This window comes from Hemitrygon akajei, chromosome 5, assembly GCF_048418815.1.
Source record: "Hemitrygon akajei chromosome 5, sHemAka1.3, whole genome shotgun sequence".
Lineage (NCBI taxonomy): Eukaryota > Metazoa > Chordata > Chondrichthyes > Myliobatiformes > Dasyatidae > Hemitrygon > Hemitrygon akajei.
The window spans coordinates 123776757-123799963 of record NC_133128.1 but is presented as its reverse complement, the minus strand read 5'-3'; the positions used below and the strand labels follow the sequence as shown (position 1 = coordinate 123799963).

Sequence of the window (23207 nt, the reverse complement as noted above, 5' to 3'; positions counted from 1 at the left end):
GACATATTCTACTTCACAAAGCAACACATAAAATGCTGGAGGAACTCAGGTCAGGCAGCATCTATGGAAATGAATAACCAGTCGACGTTTCAGGCTGATACCCTTCTTCAAGACAGGAAAGGGGTAAGTTGCCAGAATAAAAAGGTGGGGGGAGGGGAAAGAGGCTAACTGGAAAATGATAGATGAAGCCAGGTGGGTGGGAAAGGGAAAGGGCTGGAGAAGAAGGAATGTGACAGGAGAGTGGGAAGGAGTAGAGGACCCAGGGGAAGTGATAGGCAAATGAGAGGAGGTAAAAGGCCAGAGTGGAGAAAAGAGGAAGAGGGAAGAGTGAAGGGGAGGGGGAGGGGAATTTTTTTTACTGTAAGGAGAAATTGATATTCATGCCATCAGGTTGGAGGCTGCCCAGACAGAACACAAGGCAGCGCTCCCCCATCCCAAGGGCGGCCCTATCTCAGCACAAGAGAAGGCCACAGACCAATATGTCAGAACAGGAATGGGAATGAGAATTTTTGGTTGCCGGATAGTGCCATTTCTGACAGATGGAGCAGAAGTGCTCAATGAAGCAGCCCCCCAATCCACAGTGGGCCCCACCAATGCAGAAGAGGCTGCATCGGGAGCACTGGACACAAGAGATTCTGAGGTGAAATGTTGCCTCAGTTTGAAGGACTGCCTGGGACCCCAAATGGAGGTGTGGGAGGAGGCAAATGGGCAGATGCAGCACTTAGGCCAATTGCAGGTATAAATGTTGAGAGGGAAAACTGTGGGGAGGGATAAGTGGACAAGGGAATCGCGGAGGGAGTGATCCCCGCGGAATGCGGGGGGGGGGGGGGGAGATAAAAATAAGTGGTGGAGATGGCAGAAGTTACGGAGGACGATTATTTTGGATGCGGAGGCTCATGTGGCGGTAGGCGAGGACAAGGGTAATTCTATCACTGTTAAGGTGGTGGGAAGATGAGGTGAGCGCAGCCATTTGGGAAATGGAGGAGATGAAGGTGAGGGCAGCATCCATAGTGGAGGGAGGGAAACCCCGTTCTTTGAAGGAAGAGGACATCTTAGAAGTTCTGGAGAGGAAAGCTGCATCCTGGGAAGTTGGAGACAAAGTTGATGAAATTGATGAGCTCAATGTATGATGCATGAAGCAGCACCAATGCAGATGTCAATGTAGCAGAGAAAGAGTTGGGGAGTATTACTGGTGAAGGCTTGGAACATGGACTGTTCTACGTAGCCAATGAAGAGTCGGGTCTAGTTGGGAGCTCATGGCTACCCTTGCTTTACATGTTAGTTTTTTTGTGAGCAACCTATTACCGTGAGCAACTGTAGAGAAAGGCAAAATATAACTCTTCAATAAACTTTGTAGAAGTTTAAACAGTACCCAGAATAATAGAATTTTATATGAAAATGGGAGTAGTCAGCCCACCCTACCAAGGTAATCTATTTATTACAATTCATTGAATCTTTTGGTATTCAATTTTGCAGATCTTAAAATATTTCAGAATGTTCCACTGGACATTTCTTTATTTGAGTTTGACGTTATATCATCAATTTATCTTCTTGATCGTATTGCATAGCAGGCATTTGCAGCATAGCTGGAACTGCAAGTAATGAAAAGAACTTAATATCATCACACATTGATGTTTGCATCAATTTTTATTTTCAGTATTATGCCTATACCTGACCTGGGAGTGTACTTAATAATGGGCACTTGTTTTATCATCTTAAATGTACTTAAACAGAGTAGGTACTTTAACTCAAACTCCCCTCTCCCCCCATCAACTGATAAATGTACAAATGAAACCTCACGAGGAACTAAGCTGACTGAAAAATCAATTAGGTTGGATCGAAGCTGTTGAAAGTGCAGCTCCCACACAGCCTTTCAGCTTCTCACTACTTCGCTAACAAAAACATTTTTTGTATTTAAAGCTGCTTTTTTAAGGATCACTGAAGCATCAAATATGTAGCTGTTAAACAATAAATTGTTTACCAAAGACTACTGAAAGAAATCATCTAGTTACAATGATTTTGAATCATTATTACAGTGCATAGTTACAGTACAAGATACCAGGGGCTTCAATTTAAACTAGCAGCTTTTAACTATTTAGTGGAACTTTCTCCTAAATGCTCAGCATGAAAATAAGATTTTTTAAAATACAGAACTATGCTGAACAGAGTTTGAATTGTTTCAGTACTATTTAGATTGCTTTAATCAAACCATTGCCTTTGCTCAGGAAGGGTTAGCCTTCACTTTTTAATTATCAACACAACATTTGTTCTGCTTATAAGGCTGCGAGAACAAGGAGGAAGGCCTCTCCAACCTCATGAAGGTCTGGCAGATTTCATCCTCCCCAGACATGTCAGATGGCCAAAAATAACTCTTCATCCTAGTTTATCTTACCTCATCAAATACTTCTTGTGGATACGTCACAAAAAACTCAGCATTAAGATTTTACTTTTTAATTACATCTTGTGAAAAACACATTAATTATTTTATGTTGATATTCACCACTTCCTTTACATTTTAGAATTCTGGGTTTCTTCATTAAATGGCAGGCTGTTTTCCCACATTCACAAAAACTGGACATAACTGGCTAGACTGGTACCTACTGATCATCTCTAAGGACTCTAGAGGAGTTAATGGTAGAAGGAATGAATGTTCAGGGTGCTGAGTTCCATTTCAATAAAATGGGTTGCTTTGGGACTTCCAGTAAGATGGCGATTGCTTAGCTGCTCCGAACTTTTGTTCCGTTACTGTCGCTATCTTTGCACTAAATGTCTCCATTTTTTAAACCTTAGTTAGGAACTTTTTCGGTATCTCTTACTTGCCTGTGAACACATCTAACTTACAATGTCTAGCAAGAGTTCTAAATCCGGGAGAAAGGAAGCTACGGCTCTCTCAGACGAGACCCTGGCTGCGCTCGGACAGCTCCGAGATGAAATTTTAAAAGAATTCAAAACCGCTTTCAAACAGTTGGAAGACAAACTGGATCGGATCAACGATAAAGTGGACAAACATGCTGAACACTTATCTCGTATCGATTTGACTTCTGAAGATTTAGAAAGTCGTGTTCGATACTTGGAGACTCTCTGTTCCAGCTTAGAGGAAAAATGTAACAAACTCCTTTCCAAAATGGTGGATCTTGAAAATCGCAGCAGACGCTGCAATCTTAGAATTCTTGGATTGCCAGAGGCCACCGAACAGGGATCAACAGTGAAGTTTTTCGCCGAGTTTCTCTGTGAGATATTCGGGAAAGATTTGCTTCCGAACCTGCCTGAGCTCGAACGAGCACACAGGGTCTACATTCCCCCCGGAATTCTGGGCTCCCGCCCGCGACCAGTAATCTTGTGCTTCCATCAATACCAGGTAAAACACAGTCTGATTGTGGAGGCACGTCGCAGAGGTTCTTTTACTTTCCAGGATACAACCATTCGCTTTGTGGAAGATTTTGCACCCCAGACCTTAAAGATGCGCGCTGAATTTAAAGGCGCAATGAAAGTGCTTTTTGATCGTGGTTTTAAACCCTCTCTTTGTACTCCTGCCGATCTATGAATCAAGCTTAATACTGGAAAATACAAGTGGTTCAGGTCAGTGAAGGAAGCTGAAGCATTTGTGGCAAGTCTTCCGGCTATCCAGTCATCTTCGGAATCCGATCGGACCTCCTAAAATGGTGGATAAGTACTTCTCGTAGTAAAATTACTTTTTCTGGACTCAGACATTACTTGAATCACTCAGACATTATTCATTGAAACTCTAAGGGCTGTTGACAATCTCTCCCTGGATTTGGTGTGTATGTAATCTATTTTTATTCTTGTATAACTTTATCTACAGAGTTCTACAACTGACTCTAACTTGTTTTGGAGGTTTGAAGTCTTTAGTGAAGGCCTCCCTGTTTGTTGGTTCACAGTTTAATTGCTGATTTATTTTTCCTTTTTTAAATATTTATTTATTTTATTTGATCTTTTCTTCACCCTTTTTTCTAATCTCTGAATTTTCTCTCCTCTCTGTAAATGGTTGATAAATACTCATCTTGAATTTATAATTTTCCCCTTCCTCTTTTTTTTACTTTTCTTTTCCCCTTTCTCTTACTTTATTCTTCTATAATTTTTCGCGGGTAGGTTAGTTTTGGTTTTCTTCCGCTTTTCTCTGTATTAAGTTTTATATTTCTGCAGAAGGTGTTCTAATCTGTAGTTATGTTTTCTAGTGCATAAACTAGTTACTATTTGCTATAGTATTTATACGGAACTGCTGTTAATGACACAGATCTGGAAGTTGTATTTGGGTTAATTTTTTTGGTAGAGCTAGCTACTTGTTTTGGTAGCCGTCTAGTTTTGGGTTGTGTGGGTGGGGTGGATTTTCCAGTTCCAACATCACTCACTGTATTTATTGTTTCTCTTTATTGCTCAGGACATGTATAAGTTTTGATTTTACGAATCTATGTTTACATCTCTGCTCCCAGACTGCTATTGTACTGCTTGACTTTTTATATGCCTGCTGCCTTTTATGCATTAGTAATTGATAATGGCTAGTGCACTTAAATTTGTGAGCTGGAATGTAAAGGGATTGAATCACCCTGTTAAAAGGAGGAAGGTATTCTCACATATCAAACAACTCAAAGCTGACATTGCTTTCCTTCAAGAAACTCATATTCGTTGTTTTGATAACTCCTGGCTTCTGTCAAAGTGGGCGGGTCAGCATTTTCATTCATCCTTTGCCGCTAAAGCTAGGGGAGTCTCCATTCTTATTAACTCAAATATTCCTTTTGAACTCCATAATAAAATATCTGATACAAATGGCCATTTTATTATTATTTCTGGTAAACTATATAACACTAAAGTTGCACTAGCAAACCTGTATGCCCCCAACTTTGATGATGTTAACTTTTTTGAACGGTTTTTTTCCTCACTACCAGACTTAAACTCATACTCTCTTATACTGGGTGGTGACTTCAACTGTTGGTTGGATCCTAATCTGGATCGATCGTCCTCTGTTACCAGATCACCTACTAAATCTGCCTTAGCTATCCAATCGTTTCTCTCTAATTTTGGTATCTCTGATATATGGCGTTTCCTTCATCCTACGGAGAGAGATTATTCTTTTTTCTCACATGTTCACCATACCTTCACTAGAATTGACTATTTCTTACTCGATAACCAACTTATTCCATTTGCCCACTCTTGTGACTATCAGAGTATACTGATTTCTGACCATGCCCCAATTACTCTCTCTCTGAACTTTCCTGGTCTCCCTCAGAGGAATAAACACTGGTGGTTTGATTCAACTTTATTATCGGATGATGATTTTTAAAAATTTATTAAGGATCAGATAACCTTTTATTTTAACACTAATACATCACCTGAAGTGCCATCCCAGATTGTCTGGGATGCCATGAAAGCATATCTAAGGGGTCAAATAATCTCTTACACAGCAAATCTCAACAGAAGATCCCGTGCAGATCGATTAGACCTCATTAACCAGATTAAAGAATTGGATCAAATATATGCCCAAACTAAGAACCCTGAATTATACAAGAAGCGCGTTGAACTCCAAACTAAATTTAACCTTCTGTCCACTCAACCTGTCGAACGCCAACTTCTCGAAAGCAAGAGTCACTTTTACATTCATGGGGATTGTGCTGCCTTTATGGCAGTTATTTAGTTTATAATATTTTCGCTTAGTAATTCGTTTGTTAGCATTTTTTAGTTAAAGTTAGGATTGTTTAAGTAAATTCATTTGTCTGTAATATATCGTGGCATGCGATGACGTCACATCCGGTTTCACCGCGTCTTGTGGGAAAATACCGGTTTGGGATAAACGCAAGGGTGGGGGCCAGACATGTGCCAGTTCAGCGCAAGCAGAGTTTTCTTTCTACGCACCAGAAACACAGTGAAAGCAACGCTGTAAGTCATGAGATAATCGATATGTTGAATTAAAATGTTAACGCTGATTCTGTTAAAAGTAACGACAGTCGATAAGGTTTATGTTTTCGTTAGTTAAAGAGTTGCGGATAGTTTGTGTTGAAGTGTATTTAAAGCAGTCAATGAAGTAGGTAGATTCTGACTGTATGCTGCACTTTAATGTAATGTAGTTGTTGTAGTTTTACCTTTGCAAGTATTCACGATGTAAATGTGATATCTAGAAGGAAACAAACACTGTACCAATCTTGTATTGTTTTATCAACAGTTTTCACCATACGTTAATGTGGAAGAGTGAACAGTAAACGGTTAATCTTATTGTGATTCTGTCTTCATTGACAACGGTTTATCTCGATGTTTAACTCGGGTTCCGTTACACCCGAGCAAGAACGTTACAGGGATAAGTCTGGTAAATTCCTAGCCAATCAGCTGAGGCGTTCCAAAGCCAAACAACATATTACAAAGATCTGGAAGGAGCACGGAGACTTTACATCGGATCATTTAGAAATTAATGACGCATTTAAAAATTTTTATTCTCAGCTTTATTCCTCTGAATCTCTGAATAACAATATCTCTGTTGATCAATTTTTACAGAATCTGAATATCCCCTCACTTTCATCTGATTTCAAAGCCAAACTCAATGCGCCTATATCATCAGAAGAAATATCTTTTGCAATTTCTGCACTGTCCTCAGGGAAATCTCCTGGACCTGATGGGTTCCCTGTAGAATTTTATAAATCATTCTCTTCACTTCTTTCTCCTCAGTTACTTTCAGTATTATTTGACTCGTTTAATTACGGCAAATTGCCACCCTCTTTCAATGAGGCATCTATTATTCTTCTTTTAAAAAAGGGCAAAGACCCAACAGAGTGTTCCTCGTATAGGCCGATCTCTCTGTTCAATGTTGATGTAAAGATCTTAGCTAAAGTTTTGGCTCATAGATTAGAAACCGTTATTCCCTCCATTATCTCTGATGACCAAACAGGCTTTATTAAAAACCGTCTCCCTTTTTTTAACATTCGGCGTTTATTTAATATCTTATACTCACCTCCAACTGGGATTCCTGAATGTGTTATTTCCCTCGATGCGGAGAAAGCATTTGATTGTATAGAGTGGAACTACCTTTTTGCAGTTTTAGAAAAATTTGACCTCGGCCAAAGTTTCATCTCTTGGATCCAATTGCTGTACCTGTGTCCTACTGCTTCTGTTTTAACTAATTTTCAGAAATCCCAAGTATTTAATCTCAAATGTGGCACCCGTCAGGGATGCCCCTTAAGTCCCTTTCTCTTTGATTTGGCTATAGAACCTCTGGCGATAGCATTTCGAAACTGTCCTGAATTGACTGGGATTTGGAGAGGGGGTGTTGAGCATAAAGTTTCTCTCTATGCTGATGACTTATTACTCTTTCTCTCAAATCCGTCTACATCCTTACCTCTAATGTTTTCACTTCTTGACCAGTTTAGCCAGATCTCTGGCTATAAACTTAATTTACATAAGAGTGAACTTTTCCCAATTAATAAAGAAGCACAAGAACTAACATTTCGTGATCTCCCTTTTAAAGTAGTCCATAATCAACTTACTTATCTTGGAATTACAGTCACAAGGAAGTTTAAAGATCTCTTTCGTGAAAACTTTGCCAATCTTTCATATGCTATAAAACAGAGTCTGGTACAATGGTCACCTCTATCTATGTCTTTGGTAGGTCGTATTAATGTTGTTAAAATGTATGTTCTCCCCAAATTTTTATACTTATTTCAATCTATCCCAATTTTTATTCCTAAATCTTTTTTTGATTCCTTAGACTCTATTATTTTGTCAGTTTAATAAAATCCATCTCCAAAAATCTTAAAAAGAGGGTGGCATGGCTTTACCTAACTTTCGTTTATATTATTGGGCAGCTAATATACGTTGTGCTACCTTTTGGTCTTTCTTCCACAGCCAACCCGAGTGCCCTAACTGGGTGGCAATGGAGTTGAGCTCCACTAAAGAATTATCTATCTCTGCACTTCTTGGCTCTGCACTCCCTAGTAGTCTGCCCAGATCAATAGCTAATCCTCTTGTTAGACACACTTTGCGTATATGGGCTCAGTTCAGGAAATGCTATGGTTTCCAGGGGTTTTCCGTTTCCAGCCCTGTCGCACATAATCACCTTTTTTTACCTACTACGTACGATTCAGCATTCCATGTTTGGTATAGGAAGGGCATTAGACATTTTGAAGATCTTTTCATTGATAATCGCTTCGCTTCTTTTCAGCAGCTCTCTGTTAAGTTCAATCTGCCTAACACTCATTTTTTCAGATATCTCCAAATCCGACACTTCATTGCTCCTTTAATTCCTAACTTTCCTGAATTGCCTGCGAAAAATGCTATAGACCTATTTCTTTCCATTAATCCACTAGGTAAAGGTTTAATATCAATTATCCGAGATAAACTAGCAGCCTTACGACGGGCCCCTGTGGATAAAATTAAAATGGCCTGGGAGCAGGATTTAAATATCTCCTTATCCGAGGAGAGCTGGGACTCAGTTTTCAAATCGGTTAACTCAACCTCTCTTTGTGCTCGCCATTGCCTTTTACAGTTTAAGATTGTTCATAGAGCCCATATGTCTAAATCTAAACTATCTCGATTCTACCCTAGCATTAGTCCGCTCTGTGATAAATGCAAGAGGGGCGTGGCCTCTCTCATTCATATTACTGGTTCTGTCCTAGCTTGGAGAAATTCTGGAAAGATGTCTTCACTACGTTATCGTGTATTCTGAATCAGCACCTAGAACCAAACCCCTTAATTGCTCTGTTCGGTTTTTGGTGCGAGACAGATTTATGTCTGGGTCCGACCAAATGCCGAATATTATCCTTTGCCTCTCTCCTGGCTAGACGCTTGATCCTCCTTAGATGGAGAGATGTTGCCCCGCCCACTCATGCGCAATGGCTTAACGACATTATGGCCTGCTTGGACCTCGAAAAAATTCATTATTCGGTTCTTAATTCGGATCTAAAGTTCCATAAGGTCTGGGGACCTTTTATCGAGTACTTTCATAACCTTCCTCTTGACTAGGGTTTTTTTTCTTCTTCTTCTTTTCGGTCCCTTGCTTTCAGCTCCCTTTTTTTTCTGGTAGTAGGCATTATTATCCTCTGTTGCTAAGTGTATTCACAGTCTGGGAGTTTGACTGTCCTGACTTATACTCTCTATATTGTGTTGTGGTTGGTCTGGAGTTGTTGTTATTTTTTCTTGTGTTGTGGGGCTTGGGGAGGATACTAAGCTTACTTGTCTTTAATTTAGGTGCTTTTTTGTTAAATTCTCTTCCTTTGTAGCATATTGTTATTGTATGCTTAATTTTGCACTGTATTAATGTTCCTCATTGGGATTTGGGGTTTTTAATTTGTAAAATGTTTCGAAAAACTAATAAAAATATTTTTTTTTAAAAATGGGTTGCTTTGTCCTAATACCGTCAAGCTTCTTCAGAAAAATGGGTAGTATTCCATCACACTTGAGCTTACATCTTGATGGAATGGCTTAGGAAAGTTATTTGCTATAAAATTAGAATTAGTCACATATTAAGATCTGATTAAGTTTCTTATCAGTGGGGAATCCCAGGACTATATCAAAGGTAATGGGATTAAAGGTTAGGTGAAGCTCAACATGTATATCATTCCTTTATTACTTTGTCCCTATCAATGCCATAAAACAGAAGTTACTGAAATGTTGCTACCCGTATTTCAGGAAATGGAGATGGAACTTAAAAAGTTACAGTTATCAATGAACATCTCCACCTCTGGTGAAGGCTTATTACTGAACAATTCCCTAATCCTGAGAATTCTGGGCAGCAACGCACTGAACTAAAGACATTAGCTTTCAACAACTGCTTCTATCTTCCTTTGGGACATGTACAACTTCAGCTAACTCTCTGTAGTTTGCGCTCAGTTTAATTTTACCAGGGCCTCTTGTTGCTATTCATGATCAAATGCTGCCTTATTGTCAATGGCACTTACATTCAATATATTGTAGTAATGCTAACAGTTATGTGACTTGTTTATAGATATTCCTACAGCATATTTAAATAACAATATTTTTTAGGTTTTTCCACACAAGTCTAATCAAACCAAATTCAAAATGTGCTGTTAAGATCAAAAGATTGACTACAAGGGAGGGAGTTCTCCCAAACTTGGGACCTTAATAGCTGAGTTTTGGTCCCCTTAACTAGAACCTACAGAGAACACCGAAGGACATCTCTTTGGAACAGAGATGAAAAAGAATTACTTCAGAAGTTCAAAGCAAATTGATTACAAAATACATACGTATGTCATTATATACAACGGAGATTCCTGTTCTTGTGGGCATTCACAGTAAATACAATAAACACAACAGAATCAACAAAAGACCACACCCAACAGGACAGACAACAATCAATGTGCAAAAAGAAAGAGAGAAAAAATAATAAAGAACAAAGCAATAAATATCGAGAACATGAGATGAAGACATGACAGCCAGAGGGTGGTGAATCTGTGGAAGTCACTGCCACAAATGGGTTTCGAGGCCAAGTCAGTGAGTATATTTAAAGCAGAGTTGATAGGTTCGTGATTAATAAGAGCGGCAAATGTTATAGGGAAAAGGCAGGAGAATGGGTTTGAGAGGGATAATAATCAGCCATGAGAGAATGGTGGGGCTGGCATAATGGGTTGAATGGCCTAATTCTGTTCCTATGTCTTATGGACACGTCCACTAGTGATGGTGGGGGAACTTAACCTGAGTGCTAATCACAAGCCAGTTGGAGGTGTAAGGTGGTCCAAAAATGTTTCACTGGGCAAATATCTGGAGTGGGTGTTGTCTCATTGCAGTGGCTATAGAAATTAGATTTATAGTCTTTCATGCTTAAGAAAGTAAGACATGACCTTACTGAAATATCCTTAGAGGACAAGGACAGAGTAAATGTTTAGATATTTCTACCTCAATTGAGGGGACATAGCTAAAGAAAATCATTTAAAGGCAACTGAAATGATGAGGAACAACAATTTTCCACAGAGGGTGTTGATCAATGGAATGCTCTACACCAGGGGATGGTAGCGGTTAGTTCATTGGGGGCACTTAGGAGAAGCAGAATTCTCTTTGAAAGAACAGAGAAATAAGGGCAATGAGAACTGGATCTGACTGTGAGATGAGGTCAGATCAGCCATGATCATACTGAATCCTGTGGCAGGCCTGAGAAGCGAAGTGGCCTACTCTTGTTCCTTTTTTTTAAACTGAAGTTCTTTAAGGGCTGAAGAAAATTCTTCAACTTTCTTAGTCCCTTGGGATTGCGAATGACTCGCTTTTTTTTAAAAAGTGCTTTCCGAGGTGACAAACAAAACCAAACTGGGAACTGGGACTCTTCCATAAATGGAACAACATGCTAAATCTCCATCATTAGCCCTGCTAGTCACTGGTAGCAGATGCATCTGTCTGTGCTACCAGAGGTAGAAGTTACAATTGGAGACCTTATGCAGAAAACTATCCTTACACCATCCATTGTGACATTGCAATTGCTATAAGTAGGGTTAGACAAAGAATATACCCAACAGCTCAAAACTGTGCATGCACTGTGGGCTACCATTTGGAGAAGGAAGTCAGAGAATCAGAATGGAAGTGCAGCGGGAGCCATTTTGATTTTTTTCTTCTCATCGGAGTTAAGAGAGGCTGGACTGCACAGGCGTGTGACGTCCGACAGTGAAGCGAGAAAGATTTAAAAAGGACAGAAACCCTGATTTGGGTTTAACTTGGAGAAGGAAGTCTGAGAATCAGAATGGGAGTATGGCGGGAGCCATTTTGATTTTTTTCTTCTTCTCATCAGAGTTAAGAGAGGCGGGACTGCGCAGGCATGTGACGTCGGACAGTGAAGTGGGGAAGATTTAAAAGGAATACAGGCTTATACAGTGGGCAGTGGAGTGAGCCGGGAGCAGAGTGAAGGCTTAAGGGCTTTGGCTCAACGAGCTTAGGTGGAAACGGGTGAGGCAAGATAGGTTTAGGTTTCAATTTTTCCTGTTATGTGAGGAAAGGGGGAATTATGAGTGTGAGGGCAGCTTGTTGTTCTGGGTGTCGGATGTGGGAGGTCCTGGAGTTTCCTAGCCTCCCGGATGTCCATTATCTGCGCCAGGTACACTGAGCTGCAGCTCCAAAGGGACCTTGTTAGGGAACTGGAGCTGCAGCTCGATGACCTTCGTCTGGTCAGGGAGAGTGAGGAGTTGATAGAGAGGAGTTACAGGCAGGTGGTCACACCAGGGCCACGGGAGGCAGACAGGTGGGTCACGGTTAGGAGAGGGAAGGGGAAGAGTCAGGTACTAGAGAGTACCCCACTGGCTGTACCTCTTGACAATAAGTACTCCTGTTTGAGTACTGTTGGGGGGGGGAACAGCCTACCTGGGGGAAGCAACAGTGGCTGTGCCTCTGGCACAGAGTCCCCGAAGGGTAGGGAAAGAAAGAGGAAGGCAGTAGTATTAGGGAACTCGATACATAGGGAGTCAGACAGGTGATTCTGTGGACGCAGTCAGGTGACCCGGATGGTAGTTTGCCTCCCTGGTGCCAGGGTCCATGATGTTTCTGATCGTGTCCAAGATATTCTGAAGTGGGAGGGTGAAGAGCCACAGGTCGTGGTACATATAGGTACCAATGACGTAGGTAGGAAAAGGGAAGAGGTCCCGAAAGGAGAATATAGGAAGTTAGGAAGGGAGTTGAGAAGAAGGACTGCAAAGGTACTAATCTCGGGATTACTGCCTGTGCCACGCGACAGTGAGAGTAGGAATGGAATGAGGTGGAGGATAAATGCGTGGCTGAGGGATTGGAGTAGGGGGCAGGGATTCATGTTTCTGGATCATTGGGACCTCTTTTGGGGCAGGTGTGACCTGTACAAAAAGGACAGGTTGCACTTGAATCCCAGGGGGACCAATATCCTGGCAGGGGGATTTGCTAAGGCTACTGGGGAGACTTTAAACTAGAATGGTTGGGGGGTGGGAATCAAATTGAAGAGACTAGGAGAGAGGAGATTAGTTCACAAATAGAGAAAGCTAGTAGACCTTGTGGGAGAGGATAGGCAGGTGATAGAGAAGGGGAGCACTCAGACTGAAGATGTAGGGGAGAAGGAAGAAAAAGATAATAAAGTTGTTTGCACCGTTAGGGATAAACAGAGAGTAAGAGGTGGAGAATTTCTTAAATGCATCAACTTTTATGCTAGGAGCATTGTCAGAAAAGTGGATGAGCCTACAGCATGGATTGATACCTGGATATATGATGTTGTAGCTATTAGTGAAACATGGTTGCAGGAGGGGCGTGATTGGCAACTAATTATTCCTGGATTTCGTTGCTTCAGGTGTAATAGAATCAGAGAGACAAGAGGAGGAGGTGTTGCATTACTTGTCAGAGAAAATATTACAGCGGTGCTTTGGCAGGATAGATTAGAGGGCTCGTCTAGGGAGACTATTTGGGTGGAATTGAGGAATGGGAAAGGTGTAGTAACACTTATAGGGGTCCCTAATGGGGAGCGTGAATTGGAGGAGCAAATTTGTAAGGAGATAGCAGATACTTGTAGTAAGCACAAGGTTGTGAATGTGGGAGATTTTAATTTTCCACACATAGACTGGGAAGCCCATTCTGTAAAAGGGCTGGATGGTTTGGAGTTTGTAAAATGTGTGCAGGGTAGTTTTTTGCAACAATACATAGAGGTACCAACTACAGAAGGGGCAGTGTTGGATCTTCTGTTAGGGAATGAGATAGGTCAGGTGACGGAGGTAAGTGTTGGGGAGCACTTCGGGTCCAGTGATCACAATGCCTTTAGTTTCAATATAATTATGGAGAAGGATAGGACTGGACCCCAGGGTTGAGATTTTTGATTGGAGAAAGGCTAACCTTGAGGAGATGCAAAAGGATTTAGAAGGAGCGGATTGGGACAATTTATTTTATGGGAAGGATTTAATAGAGAAATGGAGGTCAATTAAAGGTGAAATTTTGAGGGTACAGAATCTTTATGTTCCTGTTAGGTTGAAAGAAAAGGTTAAAAGTTTGAGAGAGCCATGGTTTTCAAGGGATATTGGAAACTTGGTTCAGAAAAAGAGAAAGATCTACAATAAATATAGGCAACATGGAGTAAATGAGGTGCTCGATGAATATAAAGAATCTTAAGAAAGAAATTAGAAAAGCTAAAAGAAGATACGAGGTTGCTTTGGCAAGTAAGGTGAAAATAAATCCAAAGGGTTTCTACAGTTATATTAATAGCAAAAGGATAGTGAGGGATAAAATTGGTCCATTAGAGAATCAGAGTGGACAGCTATGTGTGGAACCAAGAGAGATGGGGGAGATTTTGAACTATTTCTTTTCTTCGGTATTCACTAAGGAGAAGGATATTGAATTGTGTAAGGTAAGTGAAACAAGTAGGGTAATTATGGAAACTATGATGATTAAAGAAGAGCAAGTACTGGCGCTTTTAAAGAATATAAAAATGGATAAGTCTCCAGGTCCTGACAGGATTTTCCCTAGGACCTTGAGGGAAGTTAGTGTAGAAATAGCAGGGGCTCTGACAGAAATATTTCAAATGACATTAGACACGGGGATGGTGCCGGAGGATTGGTGTATTGCTCATGTGGTTCCATTGTTTAAAAAGGGTTCTAAATAAACCTAGGAATTATCGGCCTGTAAATTTGACGTCTTTGGTGGGTAAATTAATGGAAAGTATTCTTAGAGATGGTATATATAATTATCTGGATAGACAGGGTCTGATTAGGAACAGTCAACATGGATTTGTGCGTGAAAGGTCATGTTTGACAAATCTTATTGATTTTTTTTTTAAGAGGTTACGAGGAAAGTTGACATGGGTAAAGCAGTGGATGTTGTCTATATGGACTTCAGTAAGGCCTCTGACAAGGTTCCACACAGAAGGTTAGTTAGGAAGGTTCAATCGTTAGGTATTAATATTGAAGTAGTAAAATGGATTCAACAGTGGCTGGATGGGAGATGCCAGAGAGTAGTGGTGGATAACTGTTTGTCAGGTTGGAGGCCGGTGACTAGTGGTGTGCCTCAGGGATCTGTACTGGGTCCAATGTTGTTTGTCATATACATTAATGATCTGGATGATGAGGTGGTAAATTGGATTAGTAAGTATGCAGATGATACTAAGATATGTGGCATTGTGGATAATGAAGTAGGTTTTCAAAGCTTGCAGAGAGATTTAGGCCAGTTAGAAGAGTGGGCTGAAAGATGGCAGATGAAGTTTAATGCTGATAAGTGTGAGGTGCTACATTTTGGTAGGAATAATCCAAATAGGACATACATGGTAAATGGTAGGGCATTGAAGAATGCAGTAGAACAGAGTGATCTAGGAATAATGGTGCATAGTTCCCTGAAGGTGGAATCTCATGTGGATAGGGTGGTGAAGAAAGCTTTTGGTATGCTGGCCTTTATAAATCAGAGCATTGAGTATAGGAGTTGGGATGTAATGTTAAAATTGTACAAGGTATTGGTAAGGCCGAGTTTGGAGTATTGTGTCCAGTTCTGGTCACCGAATTACAGGAAAGATGTCAACAAAATAGAGAGAGTACAGAGAAGATTACTAGAATGTTACCTGGGTTTCAGCACATAAGTTACAGAGAAAGGTTGAACAAATTAAGTCTTTATTCTTTGGAGCATAGAAGGTTGAGGGGGGACTTAATAAAGGTATTTAAAATTTGAGGGGGATAGAGTTGACATGAATAGGCTTTTTCCATTGAGAGTAGGGGAGATTCAAACAAGAGGACATGAGTTGAGAGTTAAGGGGCAAAAGTTTAGGGGTAACACGAGGGGGAATTTCTTTACTCAGAGAGTGGTAGCTGTGTGGAACGAGCTTCCAGTAGAAGTGGTAGAGGCAGGTTCGATACTGTCATTTAAAAAAAAAATTGGATAGGTATATGGACAGGAAAGGAATGGAGGGTTATGGGCTGAGTGCAGGTCGATGGGACTAGGTGAGAGCAAGCATTCGGCATGGACTAGAAGGGCCGAGATAGCCTGTTTCTGTGCTGTAATTGTTCTATGGTTATAAAGTGCTTAGAAGAAGGTACAGAAGGTATGTCAGGGGTAAGTTTTTCACACAGAGAGTGCTGGGTGCATGGACTGCACTGCCAGTAGTGGTGGAGGCAGATACAGTAGAGGCTTTTAAGACTCTCAGTTAGGTACGTGGAGCTTAGAGGAATAGAGGGCTATGTGGTAGGGTAATTCTAGGCAGTTTCTGGAGGGTCAAAGGGCCTGTAATATGCTGTATATTTCTATGTTCTATAATTCCAGCAGTTCAGAACAATTGATATTAGTTATACGCTCCGAACGCCAGGAAAAGCATGATCTTCCGGTGGCCACCCATTTCAATTCTACTTCCCAGTCTGATATGCCTATGCTTGGCCTCCTCTACTGCTGCAATGAGGCCCACTCAAGCTGGAGGAGCAACACATCTTATATGCCGTCTGGGTAGTCTCCAACCTGATGGGATGAACATCAATCTCTCGAACTTTCGGTAATTTCCCCCCTCCTTCACCATTCCCGCTTCCTTCTCTCGCCTCATCTCCTTCCCTGCCCCCCCTCCCTTTCCTTTCATGGTCTTCTACCCTCTATCAGATTCCCCCTTCTCCAGTCCTTTAGCTCTTTCACCTATCAGATTCCCAGATCTTTACTTCACCCCTCCCACTCTCCCATTTTCACTTATCACCTGCCACCTTGTACTTCTTCCTCTCCTCCCCCACCTTCTTGCTCTCCTTAAGAAATAGGAGCAGCAGTAGGCCATCTGACCTGGTGAGCCTGCTCTGCCATTCAGTAAGATCACGGCTGATATTGGCCATGGATTCATCTCCACCCAGCTACCTTTTCCCCATAACCTTTAATTCCCCTACTATGCAAAAATCTATCCAACCTTGTCTTAAATATATTTACTGAGGTAGCCTCCACTGCTTCAGTGGGCAGAATTCCACAGATTCACCACTCACTGGAAAAGCAGTTCCTCTTCAGCAACATCCTAAATCTACTCTCCAGAATCTTGAGGCCATGTCCCCTTGTTCTAATCTCATCTACCAGTGGGAACAACTTTCCTGCCTCTATCTTACCTATCCCTTTCATAATTTTTATATGTTTCTATAAGATCTCCTCTCATTCTTCTGAATTCCAGCGAGTACTGTCCCAGGCAACACAATCTCTCCTCATAGACTAACCCCCTCAACCTAGTGAACCTCCTCTGCGATGCCTACGAAGCCAGTATATCCTTCCTAACTTTTTGTCTTTTTTTTTGCAGTCCCGATAAAAGGTCTTGGCCCAAAATGTCGACTGTTTACTCTTTTCCATAGACACTGCCTGACTTGCTGAATTCCTCCAGCACTTTGTGTGTGTTACTGGCCCTTTCTGTATACCGGTCCTTGATAACAGGTAGGCTGGTGTCAGTGATGCAATGGGCAGTTTTGACTGCCCATTATAGAGCCTTCCTGCTTCTGTACTATGCAGTAATGCAGCATGCTGCACATTTGTACAAGGATGTGAGTATAGATGTGCATAGTCTGGCCCACTTCAGCCTCTCAGAAAGTAGAGGCATTGGTGAGCTTTCCTTATTGTGTAGGAAGTATTCTGTGACCATGAGAGGTCAACATGAATACTCCCAGGAGTTTGAAACTGCTCGCAGTTTCCACTGTGGTTCCATCGATGTAAAGATGGATGTGAGGGAAATTCAGGATGAGTAATAAATTTTGGCCTTGCCAGCAATTCCGAGATCCCAAAATTGAATAAATAAAGGAAATTCAGAAGAAACTTGTTTGCAGAGCAGTGACAACATGGAACATATGAAACATAATGTAGATGAAACAAATAGTAGAGATCTGTTTATGAGGAAATTAGATCAGCAAATGAAGTTACGCTGATTGTTGGGGTGGATAGTACTATTTCCTGCCACCAAATGAGCAGATTCATCTGCTACATGTAGACTGAAGATGAGGTCAGCTAGGCGTCTCCTTCATACTAGTTCTCTCATCAACAGTCTTAGCTTCTTGCTGACAGATTTTTTTCAGGGCACAGTCAGTGATGGTGGAATTAGGCTACAATTCATATATACTGCTACCAAGAATATGCTGTTAACATCATTGCTTCAACAAGGTCATTTTGGAGATGGAGCACTTTTCATCGACTGATAGAAAGCTGTAGTCCATAATTAGCTAAACATATCCTGTCTGTTTTAGAGCTGTTCTGAAACTCCAGTGATTTTATACTCTATGCTGAATCCATTGGGGCCGTACTGCAATCCTAAGAACATGACAGGTCTGAGAACTATGATGGAATACCTCAATCCTGGGCCTCTGTACTTCCCTCTGCAACTGGATCGTCAACTTCGTCATTGGGAGACCAGTCAGTGTGGAACTGGAAATAATATCTTCTCACTGATAATCAAATGAGGTGCACCTCAAGGATGTGTGCTTAGCCCACTACTCTAATCTTTCTATACTCATGACCGTTGCTTGGCACAGCTGAAATGTAATCTACAAAATTTGCTGATGGTCCAAGTAACTGTTGTTGGAAGAGTCTCAGATGGCAGCAAGGAGGCATACAGGTGTGAGACGGATCGGCTGGTTAAGTGCTGGTCACACAACAAACTTGCCCTTGATATCAGTAAGACCAAGCAACTGATTACAGTCTTCAGGAAGAGAAAGTCAGGAGAACACTCATTGAGGGGGTCAGTGGGGGAAAAAGGTGGGCAGCTTGAAGTTCCTGGTCATCGACATCTCTGAGTATCTATCCTTGGCCACACATTGATCCAATCATGAAGAAAGCACACCAGCAACTATACTTCATTATGGGTTCGAGGAGATTTGGAATGTCACTAAAGACTCTAGCAAATTCCTAGAGAACATTCTGACTGGTTGCCTCATAGCCTTGTATAGAGGTTCCAATGTGCAGGAATAAAAGAAACTGAAGAGGACTGCAGACGCAAGCTCCATCAAGGGAACAACTTTCCCCGCATCAGTGCCTCAAGGAGGCAGCATCCATCATTAAGGATCCTCACTACCTGGGACATGCCCTCTTCTCATTACTACCACCACAACAGAGGATGGATATATGGCAGTAAACACAGATTTCTGAAAGGTCCACGAGTACTACTTCACCAGTCCTCTTTTGCACCATTTATTTATTTGGTACTTAAGAGTAATATTTATGTCACGCACTGCATTGCTGTCACAAAACAACAAATTTCATGACTTATGTCAGTGATAACAAATCTGACCCTCATACCATTACAGAAAGGTTGTTTCAACTTCTGCAGGACTGTTCTTGACATATTCTCAGGTGTTAGCAAGGAACATTTTGTATGGTCCATTTGATTGAAGGTGTATGCTCCTTGTATAAATTCCATGCCAATGTAGGTAGTCCATACATTGCCTCTGGTTTAATTAAGTAGTTGTCTAAGTCATTTGAGAAGGAAGCTAAGTGCTTGCGTGTTGATGGGATACTTTTGGCTACTTGTCCAAACACAAAACTTTTATGTTACAAGCTGTGAGCCAATTAGAAAGGGTTATGTTTTTATATACAGTGTATTCTGGTTAACTGGGACACACTGGGATCAGTACATTTTCGACCAATTAAGCAGCTGCCCCAATTAGCCAAAGTTTCATGGAAAAGACTAAAAAGGTATAAAGAGAAAAACTACCATGTAACTGAGTAACAAACCATTTAAATGAAATACATAACAAATTAGAATACTATCAGTATTACTACATTATTATAAAACTATTTGTTCCTAATAGTTATCCACAGAGGATACATTCTTTTGATTGACTAGAAATGAACAAAATCAGTGCAAACACCTAATGCAGATAATGGACTGTCTTCATACAGTGGTATCAATGATTTGATCCTCCAACTCTTCATCTTCATTGTAACATTCATCATGATTGTTGATATCTTCAAATTCAAAGTAAATTTATTATCAAAGTACATATGTCACGAGATACAACCCTTAGAGTCTTTTCTTGTGGGCATTCTCAATAAATACATACAATAATAACTATAAAGAATTAATGATGTGATCTTTCATGGATCTTGTTATAGTTATTATTGTATGCTTTTGGTGAAGGACACACACTACACCCAGGTGTCCTTGCTGGGAACTTGTCTCTGACGCTATCTTATTCCATACACTTGCGTTGGTGAATCATTCTGCAGTGAAATGTTTCCTTACTGCTGTTGGTCAGGAAGTTCTAGTGCTGGAGCCATGGCTGTCTCTATCATTAGAAAACCTTCCTAGCTACTTACAACCACCACAATTTTGGTGCCAACAACACACTCACTAATTGTATCACCTAAATGGGTGAGAAGGGAGTAATGATGCAGAGAGCTGGAAATTTGGGCTGGGTGATGGCTGAAATAATTTAATCCAGGCAAGTGTGAGGTAGTGCAATTTGAGAAGTGAAATTCTGATAGGATGCTCACAGTAAATGGCAGGGACCTTAGGAGTGCTAATACACAGACAGACTTTGATGTGGAAGTTCATATTTCCTTGAAAGTGGATGGTGAATAGGGTCGAAAAGGCGGCATTTGGCTTCGTTGTCTTCACCAATTGATGCACTAAGTACAGGAGCAGCTTCACCATTTCATTGTGGCTGATTTATTGTTCCTCTCAACCCCATTCTCCTGCCTTTACCCATAACCTTTGCTGCCTTTATTAATCAGGAACACATCAACCTCTACTTTAAATATTAAATATACCTAATGATTTGGCCTCCACAGCCATCTATAGCAATGAATTCCATTGATTCTTTAGCCCTGGCTAAAGAAATTCTTCATCTGTTCTAAATGGATGTCCTCTATTCTGAGGCTGTGCACTCTGGTCTTAAACTCCCCCACTATAGGAAACATTCCTCCCCATATCCAATCCATTAGGGCCTTTCAATATGTGATAGGTTTCAATGAGATCCCCTCTCCCCTCATAATTCTAAACTCCATTGAATACATGACCAGAGCCATCAAATGATCCTCATACATTAATCCATTCATTCCAAGGATCATTCTCTTGAACATCTTCTGGACCTTCCCAAATGCCAGCACATCTATTCTTACATGAAAAGCCCAAAACAGCTCACAATACTTCAAGTGTGATTTGACCAATGCCTGATAAAGCCTCAGCATTACACCCTTATGAGCTGCCAGCAGACTTGGCAGAAACAGAACAATTGCAACATTTAAAAGGCATTGGGACAGGTACATGGAGAGGAAAGAGGTGGAAGAATATGGCCCTATTGCAAGCAAATGGGATTATAGTAGATAAGTGGTTGACAATGGATGGGATGAGCCGAAGGGTCCGCTTCTGTACTTTGCAACTCTAAGACTTTGACTGAATTAAAACATGTGGTTGAGAAAGTGTACAATGATTCAAGTTAATGTGGAAAAGTAGAAAAGATTGTTTTAGAAGAAATAAATTTTGGGGTGACATGGTAGCATAGTGGTTAGGGCAACACTATTATAGCTTGAGGTGTTGGGAGTTCAGAGTTCAATTCCAGCACCCTCTGTAAGGAAGTTTGTACATTCTTCTTATAAGCATCTGGGTTTCCTCCGGTTGCTCCGGTTTCCTCTCAGTCCAAGGCAAGGGTTAAATAGGTGGGTTGCTGGGCTGTGTGACTTGTTGGGCCAAAAGGGCCTGCTCACGCTGTATGTTTAAATAATAAGAAAAATAATGAAGATGTAGTGACAAAAGGAATGTACTTAATGTGGGCGACCTAACTTTTTCTTCCTGAGCTAAAAGTATTCAAGTACAAGTACTGAGAAAGTCAGACAAAACAGGATTTGATCACTTTCAGATAGGCCATTAAAGCCATTAAGAATAAACACTGCAGATTCAATAGATGGAAATTATGCAGGATCTGAGGTAGTAGGCTTATTTAGCAAAGTAAGTAGGAGAAAATAATATGAATTTACAAAATCATCAATTTATACAGGAAGGAAAATCAATTTCCTCTATGGAAAATCAATAACATCAATTTAAAATTGTTACAAAGTGAGTAAAGAGTAAATCTCTTTACATCAAAAGTGCTGAAAAATATTCCATTTATCTTTTCAGAGAAAGTAGGACAAATTTTGTAAACAAGGGGACTCAAAAGACTTTGAAGGTCAGTGGGTTTTGCTTTCAAATGTTCTAGCAAAGAGCCAGTAGATACAAACTGAATAGCTTCCACATGTTCTAAGCCTAGTCAACAGTATTTTCGTGTCAAGTACCCCCTCATGTGGCCTGTGAAATGCAATGAGCCATTTTAATGGGTCTCAGTGAATGAATAATAACACCACAAGAGCACAGTGACACCTAGGCTCAATTTAACTGCAGCTCTCAATCCTACATCTATTAATTTAAAGATCATATTTCACAATCCATTCTCAAATAGATATGGTACAATTCCATCAGAGCATAACCAGCCTTTAACAAGCAGAATAAAGAGCAGTTAATGTATTTCAAAAACAAAGTAAAGTGGAGTTTTGACACATTAATGAAGGTAAAATAATCTTATTTTATTAGGTAGTGGGGTGTGGGTGTGCTCACGCACACGCGGGCTGGGGGTGGGAGAGATGCAAGGCAGTTAAGGGAAAAAAACTAATTTTAAAATAGTTTAACTTAATTGCTCCAACCAATATTTTTAAATATCTAGTGCAAAATTTTTGTAATTATATTTTAGAATTTATTTTATAATGTCTTATTTTAATTAGTTCATTTTAAACTATTTTAAAAAATTAAACTTCGATAAAACTTAACAGCTTTGTGGCCTTACTTTTTCAATTATTTCCATGAAACTTCGGCTAATTGGACCAAAATATACTGGTCCCGATGTGTTCCAATTAACCAGAATCCACGGTATATTTCTTATTGAAATTTGTAGTTTTAAAAGAATGTATTTCACAACACCTGTCGGTGATATTAAACCTGAATCGGATTCAATATTATTTCTAATACAAAGGAAGATAACTGAAGCATGCACATAAATGAATGGAGCATACATACCAATATTTAGCCATGGAAGCAGAAGCAGAATCCAGTTGCTTCTTCATGTGCAGCTGTAGGCAGCTGTCAATAAATGCTCGGCCCACACAAGACTGGGTCTTAATTTCTGCCAGTTTGTGCTGTACAGTCTGCAAAAGGAAAAGGAAATTCTTGATCATGATAAGACAGCAAATATTGAATTTTCATGATACTGGATTTTAAAATTTCTAATGGCAAAATATCACCAACTCCCCATCTAACCCTTCCAGTAAGATGGCTGCACGCTTGGTTGAAGTGGTCTCTGTGGGTCCAACCAATGGTGTAA

The 23207-nt window shown here is 40.5% G+C and overlaps 1 protein-coding gene across 2 annotated transcripts in view; it reads right to left on the bottom strand.

Moving 5' to 3' along the window:
- acadl (acyl-CoA dehydrogenase long chain) overlaps window positions 1-23207 on the bottom strand; it is a 107164-nt gene that overhangs the window by 6492 nt on the left and 77465 nt on the right. For both annotated transcript variants that reach the window (XM_073046360.1, XM_073046361.1), the window contains exon 9: window positions 22904-23031. In XM_073046360.1, coding sequence (XP_072902461.1) covers window positions 22904-23031 — 128 coding nt within the window. The remainder of the gene's footprint in view (window positions 1-22903; window positions 23032-23207) is intronic.